At 33.1% G+C, this 14872-nt stretch overlaps 2 protein-coding genes across 2 annotated transcripts; both read left to right on the top strand.

Moving 5' to 3' along the window:
* Positions 1-1104: 1104 nt before the first annotated feature.
* Positions 1105-10169, top strand: LOC140059855 (arginine kinase-like). The gene is made up of 9 exons (XM_072105808.1): positions 1105-1278; positions 5565-5755; positions 5988-6092; positions 6532-6699; positions 6857-7028; positions 7222-7345; positions 7691-7880; positions 8237-8405; positions 9109-10169. The coding sequence occupies exons 2-9, from the start codon at positions 5578-5580 to the stop codon at positions 9263-9265; spliced, it is 1263 nt and encodes a 420-aa protein (XP_071961909.1). The 5' UTR covers positions 1105-1278; positions 5565-5577; the 3' UTR covers positions 9266-10169.
* Positions 10170-10386: 217 nt separating this feature from the next.
* LOC140060817 (protein FAM89A-like) lies at positions 10387-13312 on the top strand. The gene is made up of 2 exons (XM_072107165.1): positions 10387-10663; positions 11262-13312. The coding sequence occupies exons 1-2, from the start codon at positions 10418-10420 to the stop codon at positions 11430-11432; spliced, it is 417 nt and encodes a 138-aa protein (XP_071963266.1). The 5' UTR covers positions 10387-10417; the 3' UTR covers positions 11433-13312.
* The last annotated feature ends 1560 nt before the right edge of the window (positions 13313-14872 follow it).

Genomic DNA, 14872 nt, shown 5'->3' with positions numbered 1-14872 from the left:
TGATTAAGGTATGCGTATATCATTATAATAGTAATAATATTAATTACATTATCAATATTGATAATCATAATTATTCAGCGAGTGAGTGGCCGAGCGGTTAAGACAGTAGAGCTATAATACATAGCAAATAATAATATCGGCAAGGGTTCGAGGCTCACTCGCTCCATGGATTGAACAGCGAGTCAAATGGCCGAGCGGTTAAGGCAGGGGCACCGTTTACCGTACCTAAAGAGCCAACAACATCGGCAAGGGTTCGAGTCTCACTCGCTCCATGGATTGAACAGCGAGTCAAATGGCCGAGCGGTTAAGGCAGGGGTGCCGTTTACCGTACCTAAAGAGCCAACAACATCGGCAAGGATTCGAGTCTCACTCGCTCCATGGATTGAACAGCGAGTCAAATGGCCGAGCGGTTAAGGCAGGAGAACCGTTTACCGTACCTAAAGAGCCAACAACATCGGCAAGGGTTCGAGTCTCACTCGCTCCATGGATTGAACAAGTCTTCTCAGATAAGAACTATAAACTGTAGGTCCGGTGTACACTCATGTGCACTTTAAAGAACCTAGTACATCTTTAACTGGTAACCCCGGTTCACACTGCCACTGTACTTAAAAGTAGTAGCCTCCTAGTTCCGTAATAATAAATTTGTTGATATTTACCGTAGAACTTACGACGAAGAAGAAAGTAATTACCATTTTGTATTATTATTATTAAGTTTTGAGATTATTTTCATAACTTACTATCACTAAATATATTTCTTGCTAATAATTACTAAGAACAGCTATTATGGACATACATATTTGAACTCTCATTACTACGTCCCATCAGGAATTACGTTTTTATCAGGTAAATATTTGTATATATACGGCCTATATATAAATCAAAATGGCCTATTCAACCAAATTTGTTTTAAAATTATTTATTCATGACAACAATGTATCTTTAATATTCTGTACGCTTGCAGTATCGTGGTTCTAGTCTCACTACTGTAATTTATAAACTTTCACACTTCAAATCAGATTAAAAGAATGTTACTGAAAATATCGATTGATATCGATCGGTAACTTCTAATGAGGGCGCACTAGTAAGTACAGAGTACGCTTGGACGAGAAGACACGGAATGATAATTGTGTGTCGACGCTTCTCATAAACTTACGAGCCCACATTACAAATTAACACCACCACCGGAGCTGCGTAGCTGCCCCTACTAGAACAGATCCACAATCAGGCTACCAGAAATAAGCACTCTACACTTATATTTTATCTGACAATTCGAGCTCGGTATGTATATACAGATTTTTATAATTTCTATAACTGATTTACAACCATTACAGTTTGCATAATATATTTAAATAACCATTAACATACAGTCCTTTCGGTTCTGTTTCGTGTTATATGTTACAACATTAATATTTAATGTGTTATTTTTATTACGTATCTGATTAAACTACACCTGTAATTAATTTCTAATAATCGACGTATAAGAACGTTGCTCATGATGGAAATGTTCGTTGTAATTGGATTCAAAACGTATGCCTAATCAACATAACCCAAAGTACTACAGATGCACGTACGTAATTCATGTCTGTACATAAATGAGATATAGAGTTCCCGAGCAGAGCGGTTATATTATGTAGATAGTATGCATTTAACAACACCTCATGTTTTATTTAACTTTATGTTTAGGATCTTTCTTAAATGTTAAATTATTTATGCAGGCCTAGTGGATCGAATTTATATGTCCTAAATGTATAATGTTACTATAGTCAGTATTGATCTTATCGTCGTTCAAGTACTCGAGTTTACCCGGTCGCCGTGGCCACAGTTTGTTTTTGTGTAACCTCTGCCATAGACCTCAACTTAAGTCCCTATTGTATCGTATTGCCCATAGCGTCCCCGTTGTCATGGTTGCAAGTATCAGCATTATAGACAAATGTAAAAGCAATGCGAGACTATAGACGAATCAACGTGTGATCCGTTTTTGAGGAACAACGCCATTAAATCTATAATAAAGATTATTTTTTGTTTTGAATTAATTATTAAATGTTTAAGTTTTTTAAATCACTGACTTCTGTCAAGTTGAACATACAAAAGCCTAATGCTATAATGCTAATAGGTCTAATAAAGTCAAGGGTGGATTTTACTTAGGTCTGTATTAAAACAACCTTATATCAAATATAAGCCTACATATGCGCGAACGTTTAGCTTATACCGCTGTTTTGATTTAATGATGTAACTCAAGAATCAGCCAAAAATAAAACTATTCACTTAGAGAGAAGTATCAAACATCTGCCACAAAATTATTATTTAAAGTTAGGCCTATAGAAGAGGAAATTAATATTTAAACATATAATAATATAATATAAATAATAATTAAACATTTTTAAATTCTTAATTCGTCGCATAAAATCGTTGATGACACTTGATTAATACATATTTATTATTCATTTTTAATCAAATAATAACTTAGTTCATAATTTTAAAAAGCCTATAAACATATTATAATAATAAAAGATATATACATTCGTATTAAATGGAATTCAAGCTGGCAATTTACTTCTTCGAATATAATTAGTATGTTCATCACATCTAATTTATTTAGTTGGCTTGTTGTGATAGGTGGATGTATTATGGCAATGAATTAATAACAAAATTGTGCGGCACTCTTGTAGTTTACAATAGACAACTCACCGCTCATATAACATTTGTTTTACTCTTCGCGTCCATTGAAAGCAGAATTAATGAGACTAAATTAAATCATTTGGTAATTGAAAATGTTTACTTTCTAATACTCGTTTTTTTTCATTAAGATTATCTGAGTACTTTTCAATAACATTTCTTTTTACCGTCGTATAGTAATTAAATCGAACGATTCTTATTAACTACAGTTTGAGAACGAAATGTGTTCATCATCTGCGAATCGTATTATCAAAACGTGAACTTTTAACATACACCTGCGTGAATATCAAATGCACGGATTCGACAACATGAGCAACAGACACACTATGATAATAATCATATAAATCATTAAATATAATCTTTGAACTCGATGAAAGGAGTAAATATCCTGGCAACGTATCTTTGCTATTCATAAATTACTACTGTACGTTAATGTATCTATTGCAAAAAAATGTATTCACAATTTATATCAAAATGAATATAAAATAAGTATGTTGAATTTTGAATGAGGTTTCAAAGTAATATGACCAAATTAATAGTATTCAAAAAATCCAGAACACTATCTATTATAGACCTCTTATACTTTTATATAGTATAGTATATATGTAATATTTTCTTTGACTCATTAGATAAATACAAACGATTATCAAGTGTTTTTAAGAGTGTATGGGAAGTACATATAATATATCTATTTTTTATCGTACTAATATTTGCCAATCTTTAAGAAGAATTTCTGTTTTTATTTATGATAATGGACAAATAAAGCATTTCAGTATTCAATTAAATTAGGTTATGTATTTCGAACAAAATGATCATGTTCCAATTTTTGATCAGGACTTTATCGACAATCTATACATGAATCGATAATGGTTTGATAATGAAATGATTATACGATATGACCCAATGAAGCATGAGTCGTGGCCAAGTTTAGTACGGCAGTACCTTTCTCAGGTACCTGTATTAATATGAATTAAACCAGAATTATGATAAGATGTGATAAGGATATAGTGACCATAGGTTAGGGACGATTCGGACCACGAAAACTAACTAACTATATTATTATCGAGTTTAAATTCAAGATAGCTAACCATTCCTTACATGCGTAGGACAGTTTGTTTGGTTTTAAGTTTCTTTTCTTTGTTATTGTTGCCTATGCGACATATTGTTGTTGAATCTCAGGTCAAAGTTAACAATAACCCGTTAAGTTGGTCTATTGTTATCTTTGTAATCATACTTGCCAATTTATTGATCAAACAAGATCGCCTCTTGTCTCTCGACTTAATCAAATATTAGGCAATTCGCTTTATGTAGGCCTAAAGTAAAAGGTGGTTTCTAGGAGTGTCCATTATTTGTAGTATTTCCTCTGTGTACACTATCAAACTTTATGTGACAAAATTGTGATGAGTCCATGATGATTTGGGCACATCGCACTCCTGAAATCCCACCTTTTTAATATGCATTTTCTTTAGTTTTTGCTCTTCTTTTTTCTGTTGATTGTTCAGCGCTTAGAGCCGTCCTGCATTTTGCGCTATAGTAAATTGAAACTTATTATTATTATTATTTGTTGTCAAACTAGTTTGACAGTGTAGACAGAGCTTTAGAAACATCAAGTAGATCTCCATGTTTGATTACTGTGTTAAATTTCTAATGACGTTACATAATTTGACACTATAGAATGTTCTCGCAATTAGTGTTTCCACTTAATTCTGTGTTGGCCTATTAGTTTTCTCTTGGGCTATCTTCCAATTTTTTTATTAAATAAATAATAAAATTGTTTTAAATTTGATACTCGTAAACGACTAAAAACATAATGTAATTTATTTATCAAATTTCCTTTTGACATTTCCAAAACAAACTTGGCTTCACAGGTTAATGTCATAATAACGTTTGGATTCTTATTCTTAATTACTTCAAGTCCTAATTAGGCCTACTGACCATGTGTCTTAATTAATATTTTTATACTAATTATCCTATTCTCTGTTTCTTCGCGTCATGTAAAGTCTTTTTGACATACGCATTTATTTATTCGACTTCTCACTAACTCAGTTAGTGAAGGATCTGGACCAACAGGTGGTAAACACCTTTAAAACGGTCCAGTCCCAATTTGCACAGTGGCTGTGTGTGACAGTGGCTGTGTTTGTGTGGACTAGTGCACCGGGGTAACCCCCTACTCGTCTCGAAAGATGTACTAGGTTCTTTAAAGTGCGCATGAGCTATGTGTACACTGGACCTACGGTTTATAGTCCTTATCCGAGAAGACTCGTTCTACCACCAGAACCATGGAGCGAGTGAGCCTCGAACCCTTGCCGATGTTATGGCTACGTAATTACGGTTCCACTGTCTTAACCGCTCGGCCACTCACTCGCTTTTGCATACAATTGAAGTAAGAAGTGTGTTCCAATGTGTGAATATAAGTCTTTTTATGGATTATTAGAGATATTGTGAACTTCAACACTACCAGTCAGGTCGTTAATTTGGCTAAGCTTTTTAATTATATAAAAGAACTGTACTTTAGTCTAACCGACAAAAACTCTTAAGTTTACGACAGAATAATATATGCTAATTAGGGTATAGATCTGTTCTTATAAAATTAGCTAGGAATAGGATTACAATGAAGGTGGTTTCGTTAAAGAGACATGCGCAAAGCGTTCATTTTGAAAACGAGGGAGATATAAGGGGATAGAAGTATCCTATTAATTTGTTATTTTATTTTCATCATTTGTGAATTGAATATAAGAAGTAATAATACATGAGATTTTGTTTTAATGTGATGGTACTTTCGCAATGTTACATTAATTTTACATTAATGTGTATGTTCTCCAGACATTTTAGTTTTTAATCGTGACAACGTATTGTATTTAATGATAATGTTCTGTTCATTCTTTCAGATTTTAAAACACGATGGCGAATTTAATGCAGAAGAATTTCGATGCCAAGGAGGATTTTCCAAACTTTCAGGGACATCATAGTCTTCTATCAAAATACCTGACGGAAGAGATATACTGCAAACTCCGTGATGTGGAAACACCGTCTGGTTATACCTTAGACAAGGCAATCCAAAATGGAGTCGACAATTCAGGTACTTTTGTAATTTTTTGAGAATCTGACGTCATGCAGATCTTCTTCCATTGACGACTTCTGGAAAACATCTTCTAAACTTCTAAAGAATACACTTTTCCAGTTTCTGCTTGAAATGTCAAAACAATTGCGGTATTATGTGCTTGTGATTGCCAAGTTTATTAGGCCTAGGACAACATTAGTAGTAGCCTCATAACATTTTTATATTAATATCATTTTTTTTGTTTTGATAGATTTTCATTTGGGACTTTTGGCCGGAGATGAAGAAACTTACTTGGTTTTCGCCGAGTTATTCGATCCCGTTATTGAAGAATACCACAATGGCTTCAAGAAAACTGGTAAGAAGTCATGAGTCACTTATCCTTTCTGTTACATACATTCTGCAGCTATCACTAGATAGAGTTTAACTGACTATTGCAAGTCATCCATATACGTGTCTGTCTATATTAAATACTTTTAATACACGACACGGTATAACGTGTTGTGCCTTATCGTTAAGAATTGTAAGATAATTTTAGACAGAATAAATAAATGAAGATATTTTCTAACGAAAAACAACAAAACTCTTCCACGTAGACTCCATATTCTTCAATACCTTTACGTGTTTCCACATAAAAAAACTTTTATTGAACCTCGAAGGAAGTGATTCTTTTCACTTCATCCATGACAACCTTTTAGACTCATGACACTCTACAAAATATATCAACTTCAATTCCCAAACAAATCTAAACATTTGCTCAGAATATATAGCTAATCCACAAATTGCGTTTCTTTTAGATAATCACGTGACAGACTTAACGCCAGATAAAGTGAGTGATGATATTTTAGACGCTGATTACGTTATCAGTTCCCGTATACGAACTGGTCGAAACATTAAAGGATTTGCTCTCTCCCCACATGTGGCTCGATCTGAGAGACGACAAATTGAAAAACTTGTTTCAGAAGGTAGGCCTGCGATTTCTTTGGTTTCTTTTTTCCAGAAAGTAAACTTAATAAACTCTTCGTTGAATTTACTTACTAAAGTCAGCAAGCAATTGCGCATGCGTAATGCAATGGTTTGTTACCCCATGCACTATAGTTGATATTATGTTTTTATGTTTAGCGTTATGTGCGCTCGGAGATGAACTTACTGGAAAATACTATTCACTTCAAACTCTGGAGGAAAAAGACCAACAGCAGCTGATTGACGATCATTTTCTGTTTGAAAAGCCAATTTCCCGCCATTTTACAAGTGGTGGAATGGCACGTGACTTCCCAGATGGACGTGGAATATGGTAAGATAAAATATATAAACTAGAGATGTTATATGATAACGATATAACAAGATGATTATTTTGATGAAAGTAACAGTCAAGGACTTAAAGGAAAAGTCTGGTTTGGGAAGAGGTTTTAGTTCTGCGAGAAAGTCCGGTATTTGTCTACTGTGTAATATTATAAATCACTTCTTCAATTTTTTCTTTTTTCAAGGCACAATGATGAAAAGAATTTCTTGGTTTGGATCAACGAGGAGGACCATACACGAATCATTTCAATGGAAAAGGGAGGCAATATGAAGGCAGTCTTTGAACGTTTCTGCAAAGGTTTGAAAGAGGTATGTACATGAATTGAATCAAGTTACAGTAGGCCTAGTAATCAACATTTTTAAAACATTTTTCATGATGTGTTTTTCACTATTTTGATAATACGAAACAGAAGTTACTTGTTGTAGAAGCCAACAAGTGTTAATGTCAACAGTAGTAGTATATCTAGTGAAATAACAATGGTTATTGAAACGGCATTGCAAGGAGGAGGTATAGGAAAGCTGCAGACAGTATACAATAGTGTACACATCAATACGCTGTAAATGCATGGTTGTACAGTAGTGATCTTCAAAGTATTATGCCTAGATATATATTATTATGATGGTAAGGATTTCAAATTCTATTTTGTTTGTCAGGTGGAGAAACATATCCAAAATGAAGGCAAAGAGTTCATGTGGAACGAGCATTTAGGGTTCATCCTAACGTGTCCATCAAACTTGGGTACTGGTGTCAGATGTAGTGTCCACGCTAAGCTTCCTTACATGGCTAAGGACTCACGATTCGGACCAATATGCACAAGTTTACGTTTACAAAAACGTGGCACGAGTAAGTAGGCCTACCAAATCTATAGGATTACAATGCACATTGTCAGTGTGACGCCCGTAAAGTTGACGCACGTGGCGATAATGAGCTTTCAAATGCATGTGCCACTTACGTATTTCTTGATAGACACTGGTAATGTTATATGAAGAACTTGAAAATTAGAAGCGTTTGTGCAGAGCGCATGGAACAAAACATAGTTAGGTCTATGCTAATGCGAGAAAGAAATCTCTACGGTCCACCACTTGGTAGGCTATATTGTATAATAGTTTGACTTTTTATAACCATAGGCCTAGACAGAAGCTGACTTCAAGTTTAGACACGCTCTATCAATTGACAAATTAAAAACTTTTTTCTTTTAGGTGGTGAATTTACAGAATCTATCGGCGGAGTATATGACATTTCAAATCTTGATCGCCTTGGTTCATCTGAGGTTGAACAAGTCCAGCGGGTCATCGATGGTGTCAAATTGTTAATTGAAATGGAGAAGAAGCTGGAGAAAGGGGAATCTATCGATGATATAGTCCCAGCGTGAGTTGTGTTTATTAACACTATAACACCAATTTTCCACATATCATCTTATACGCATGCGTATTCATGTTTCCATCTTCCAGATCACTTTCTACGCATGCGTAGTCATGTTTCCATCTTCCAAATCGCGCGCTACGCATGCGTATAAGCTGACGCTTTCAATTCGCGCAAACAAATTCGCCTAATGGTAAATATGCTTTACCTACATATTGATTTTAGAAATAGAACTCGTGATTAGATATACATTATTGATCGACATTTCTTGTGCCTCACTTTCGTAAAACGGATGATTGAACACCAGACTAAAATGAAAATTATTCCGGCCCCATGAATTATATTTATTAACGACTCAGGATGAATTATTATGAAATCAAAAATTAATAGCATGTTTCATCAAATCGTAATTATATCATATTTTATCCACCCACCTCATTTATCATCATTTTCATGATCATAATCGTAGTCATTATCATAATAACCGCAGCAATGTAGTTATATTTTATCAAGATACTTTAAGTTACAATATATTCCATTCTGTTGCTTCGTACTATGATTATTTATGTATGTTTATGATTTTGTGATTAGAAATAAAGAAAGAAAGAAGAAGAAGATCCTTTATTCAGCTCTCCATATCAATAATTACATTAATCAAATTTGTCTTTAGGCCTAATCACTATAATTATATTTGTATTTATCTTTACAGTGGTACCGAAGAAGCTGCCGCCAAAGAAGCCGAGAAATCAGCAGCAGCGGCAGCAGCTAAGGAAGAGTCAAACGCAGAGGACAAACCAGAGGCTGATACCAAGAAGACTGACGCAAAGCCAGCAAAGAAGAAATCTTCCACATGCTCTTTATTGTAATAATGTCAAAATGTTCTTTTGATGTTTCTTCAATGTAGTTCTTTCCATGACAACCCCTGTATAGCAGCAGCCAAGGTGCAATTGTCATTCAATGTCTTGTGACGTCAGTTTTATAACGTGATAGATAAAATGGCGGGAAAAAACCTTTATAAGTAACAAGCACAGAACGGACAAAATGTGCAATCTCCAATTCTGGTGGTGTATATATTTACCGGTTAGTCTGATCCTGTATTGAATATAAAACACTTTCCATGGTTAAAGTTGAGTAGGCCTACACCAATAATTCCCTCGACACATGGAATACGGTAGATTTATAATTATTTAAGTCTGTGTATGTTTTTTTTTATTTTGGATTTGTTTTGGACTTGCAAACCATGTTCTTCCACCTTTGTAAATCCAACAAATGCGCACTACTTGCATTATAATATAATAAAAATGTGACAACGTGTATAATTTTAATTTTTTTATCCCGGAGGATAGACTATCCTACATGTATATTATTGTCTACACGCTTTAAATTCTTTTTTAATACGCTTATGTGCTACATGTATATATACTAATAATTGCATATTGTTCCACGATCATAGGCCTACATACATTTCTGTTTCAAAAGTTAGTGGGAAATTCGTCAGAAGTGTAGGCCTACGCGCGTTCAAATATTGATATGGCGTTTGTACTTTGTGTCTCACAATGATTTATTCCATTAATAACTGGTAATCGATAATTTTAAAATTGAATAATTTAATACACATCATGTTTGCTTAGTTCTCAACTAGCCTAAACCCATAACACGTTTCTTTCGCTCGGTAGGCGAGGCCTATATTTTTTTCGGATTTGACTATGATTGGCATTATATATATAAATTATGTGAATGCTGTGAATAAATAAAATATTGTACAATGAATATTATTGGTTGTGTTTTGTTCTTTCTCAGAGTGTTAGCTTACTTATTCTAGCCTAATATTTGTTTGATCCAATGGTGAATTGATTTTATCTTTTCATTCATTAATTGTACGGTAACTTCTTGTTAATTGTACCAAAGAATATTCTTTGATTGTACGTGCACGCTCTGACGACAGAGGTCGTCCTTCCAGTTTACGCGAATACACCACCAACAAACAAACCGTTCACCATCATCTATCCACAGAAAAAATGGATAATAAAGACGAAGAGAAAAGTGTTTCTTTAACAGATTTACCTGGTCTTCCTGAATTACCAAAGAGTCTAAGTGGTTTATTAAATGTTAGTAGTGGTACTTGGCGTGAAACTGGCCGAATTCACGCTCACAAAGCCAATATACAACACAATTTAGTGGCGGAAGCTAGACGGAAGAGGACACCACTAAACGTACCGCGAGGAAACGTTGACGCCGGGTTGGCACTGCTGCGAAAGGAAATGGTATGTATGTGAGCCTACGACATTTAATTGGTAGTGTTTGTGTGGGCATAGGGTGTTTTAGGAATGTGACGTGACAATTATGGTTTTATTTATTTTTCTTTGATTGCTAATAATATACGATCAACGTGATTATATTTATTTATATCTATGCTCACCCATCCCATATTAAATTTTAATTTTTGTTGTAAATGGTTACATAATAATTTTAATATTAATATACAATCAATACAAACAACCTAGGCTAGCTAGGCCTACCAGCAGTTGAGTAGTAATGTATCCGACTTGACAATTTTGCAGTTTTAATCAAGTTATTCACTTCTATATAAAAAAAATTATTTCACAATATAAAAAGACAAAATAAAATGGTTTATTTTAACCAAAAATTAATTGTCTGACAGACAACTTGAGTATTTTTTGCTTTAAATTACATTTTTTTCAGGTAAATAATTTTTTTTATTTCAGTTTTTGGTCAAAATGAATAACCATTATGTGACATTAAAATGGCATATTCCACAAAAAATGTGTTTCAGGGTGTAAATATATTTAAGTATTTGTCTTAATTAAAGTTATTAGCAAGTTGGTGATTAATTACTTTCAGGTTGGTCTTCGTCAATTGGACATGTCGTTGCTATGCCAACTGTGGTCGTTACACGAGTCCATTCAGGAATACAAGATGATGTTGTCGGCGGAGGCAGAAATGGAGGACGACGACTCAGAGAGCATCTCCAACTTCCGGATGTCGTTAAGCAGTTCTTCATCATACAATTAATTGATTTACTGTACTGAAGCAGGTTTTAAATCCACCCCCAAATTTGGAATAATGTTTATGAAAAAGATAAAAAGGTACAAACACTGGTAACTGGGTGTTTAGACAACTTCCTTTGTTTCGATTGGTGTAGGGTTATAACTGTGCAGTATTGCTAATTTGTTTACCTAACATAATTTCAGGGTTTTTGTATATTGTACTTTGCAGTACATCTTTTTGATATGCTTTGAATCTTTGTAAACTTACCAAATGTATTTATAGTTAAGGAGCTGTTCGTTGACCAAATCCTAAAATCTAGAATATGCAAATCTTGTGATTGTCAAAGGTATTATTGTTTAATAGAAATCTAAACTCTTTTAAAATGTGAAAGACATTCATTTTATTATGCCTGTCAAGTACAGTATGCCAGCCTGAACAATCAATTGAAATTTTAAACGGTTCTTGTTGCTTTTTTAAATGCTAAAAATTGTTGCCAAAAAATATATATAGATTTTTATCCAGTATAACTTTTAGTATAGGTACTAATGCAGTAGTTATTTGTTTTAATTGTTTTTTATATTATATAAATTGTAATAATATTACCTACAATATTAACATCGCTTAATTACATTGATGACAGTCAAGACGGGGATTTTCATCCTACTATAACATGCTCTCTATTTATTGGAGCTATTTATTTAAAACAAAAAGTTTGAAATTGTTTGTCTTCCATTTATAATTATATTCATTAGATTTTATAGATTATATACAGTGTATCATGAATAGGAATTAATGTGATGTCAAAAAATAACATAATAATATTAATAGTGTATTACAGCTGCTGGCACAGCTTGTGAAATACTGTACAGGTACATAATGTTTAGGTAGCAACGGAGGCAGTGATAGGGAAATAAGACTAAGTTAATAACTAAGTATGCCATGAATATGTGGTGAAATTCTGCTCACTAAATTAATATTGTTTTCTTAAGAAAGAGTTTTTGCAAAATATTAATCGATATATAATAATACAATTCATTATTATGTCTCGCATACATATTTACATACTGTCCATATATTTTTGTATCTTTTTTAAGTCAAGGAGAATTCTGTGAAAGCGCCCTCTAAAGATACTTTATGCAACTTAAAATTTACGGTAGTGTAAAGTTTTTATGATATATAAGTAACATTTTCATTTAATAATTCTTGCCTTCCAGTTTTTATAAACATGTTTTTACGTTCACATATGTTGGTAAAATTCAATACAATATATAATTATTGTTTTACAAAACAACTTAAGCACATTTGACTCAACTACACATTGCACTTAAGTTAATCCCATTCACTACTAATCCATCGTAATCAAATCCTAACCCTTTCCGTCCATTAATATCCAAAGTGTTTTCTTGCCATTTTATTCCACTCATTTGTAAAGGTTTTCTACAAAATTAATATAACATAATATTTTAAGAAATCTGAAATATTCATTTAACAAAAACATTTTATAGTGTATCTATTAAAATAATTTTTAACTAATTAGATAGTGATTCAATTTATTGTACAATAATAATGCTATTTTGAATAAGTTTTGTAGTGTCATATATATTATTAATATTTTGAAATAAAAAAACTAAAACAGGATAATTTTGAATTTTAATTATTATTAAGGGGACACTTTTCTGTTAAGTGGAAATATGTGTTTTAAAACGATACCAACCTCTATTTAGGGTACATCCTTATGTTAAGGACACTTTATTGGTACCAAAGCTACAGGATTCTGCTGTATTTATATATCTTGTAAAATGATATGGAACATCCCACTTTCTTTTTATCAGTTTCATGACTTTTGTTATTTATTTTCTTTTTCTCATATCTGTTAAATAAAAAGTTAGTTTTTGTTTCTTTCACTTTGTTATTATTTGTTTTTATTAATTTAAAACTATATTTTTGTATGTTATTCCTTATTCAGTTTGTGTTTTTGATTTGATTTTTTTTTTGTGTTCTATGAGTATGGTAACTTTTTACACAGCAGTTTTTGGTATCAACACCATTTCCAGGTAAAAAGTTCTTTTTAGTATTATTTTGTTTTTTTGTCTGTTATTTTATTATGAGCATCATGCTACTGTACTAACTAGATCACTGTTTGTATAAAAATCAAGACATTTTTTAGTTGTGTTTATTATAAGCAATGTTAAAGGTCAATTATGTAAAAATTGGAATGACAACTTTGAAGTGCGGGTTCATAAATAATATTTTATAGCTCCACAATGGAGGTTAGTTTTATAACCCTTCTGGGGTTCATAAACTCCCAATTTAATTTTTTTGTTTGGTTTGGTAACAAGTGATTATTAAAATGTTCATTTAGTAAATTGTCTATTTTTATTAAAATCAATTTACTTATTATAATATATCTATATTTAGCACTCCAAAAATTACACAAAAAAACATAATTAGATATAATCAAATTTAAGAAGAGCGCCATCTATATTTTTTCTATAATTTCAATAATCTTTGTTTGAGATGCTCTACCGCCCTCTATAATTTTGAGTGAAAACTTACAAGGACTAAAATAATGTTTCGTTGTATTTGTTTATATTGTTTGTACGGTTTGTTCTACTACTTATTTTGTATTTATTTGTTTGTTTTTTATTGGAACACAACTCATCACTTAACTGCTAAAGTCCAGACAATATTTTTAGCATGTGTACACGACATATTATTCTTTATTTAATGTTTATAATTTCGCTGTATACTTCAAATATTCTAGTTTCCAAACATAATGTGATTACACATTTATAGTATCAACAATTTGTTTACATAACATTGCTATTACAATTAAGATTCCATGAATCAGCGTCTAATATTTTACCGTACCCACCTAAAACGTCTTTATTTGTCGCCTAGTATCAACAACTTTATAATAGTACACAGATGCTAATGACGAATAAAAATCCCAAGGGTGGGTCTAGATACTTTGACGAATCCCCCCGGGGTCAGTCGAATGAGCTTGACAAGTCCCCCAGGGTTTGTCCAACGATCTATTTCAATTCCCATGTGTATGCTCCTTGTAGCTTTGTTGAATTGTCGGAAGGGGTGACCAGTGGGTATAAATTTCCGCAACTTTGCAGTCGGGAAATGAAATGCAAAGGTTTACGCGTAACTTACTGTTTTTATTGGACTGGGTTCAATGAAATGTAAAAAATTGCTAGTGCTACCGCGCAGATACATAATGTTGACGCGCGCGTACTGTTATTATCGTCAGTTGAACGCACGCGTCAGTGCGGGTCTTCGCTGACAAGATACACGCGTGGTTACACTGTGTACGCGTGGTTTACTATAGTGTACGCGCGGCTTCTCAGGTTGTGTACGCACGTCTTCCTGTAGTGTACGAACAATATCATGTATTGTACGCGCGGCTTACTTGTATGTGTACGCGCTGTTTTCTGTGCCTGGGTTCAATGCTCGGT

Source organism: Antedon mediterranea, chromosome 10 (genome assembly GCF_964355755.1).
Source record: "Antedon mediterranea chromosome 10, ecAntMedi1.1, whole genome shotgun sequence".
NCBI classification, from domain to species: domain Eukaryota; kingdom Metazoa; phylum Echinodermata; class Crinoidea; order Comatulida; family Antedonidae; genus Antedon; species Antedon mediterranea.
This window is presented reverse-complemented; position numbering and strand designations above follow the sequence as displayed.

What these genes read in the sequence shown, in the direction of transcription:
- LOC140059855 (XM_072105808.1), top strand. Translation starts at nt 5,578, where the DNA reads ATGGCGAATTTAATGCAGAAGAATTTCGATGCCAAGGAGGATTTTCCA. An exon ending in CAATGGCTTCAAGAAAACTG is followed by an intron (nt 6,093 to 6,531) that starts GTAAGAAGTCAT and finishes CGTTTCTTTTAG; the next exon opens with ATAATCACGTGACAGACTTA. An exon ending in CCAGATGGACGTGGAATATG is followed by an intron (nt 7,029 to 7,221) that starts GTAAGATAAAAT and finishes TCTTTTTTCAAG; the next exon opens with GCACAATGATGAAAAGAATT.
- LOC140060817 (XM_072107165.1), top strand. Translation starts at nt 10,418, where the DNA reads ATGGATAATAAAGACGAAGAGAAAAGTGTTTCTTTAACAGATTTACCT. An exon ending in CACTGCTGCGAAAGGAAATG is followed by an intron (nt 10,664 to 11,261) that starts GTATGTATGTGA and finishes AATTACTTTCAG; the next exon opens with GTTGGTCTTCGTCAATTGGA.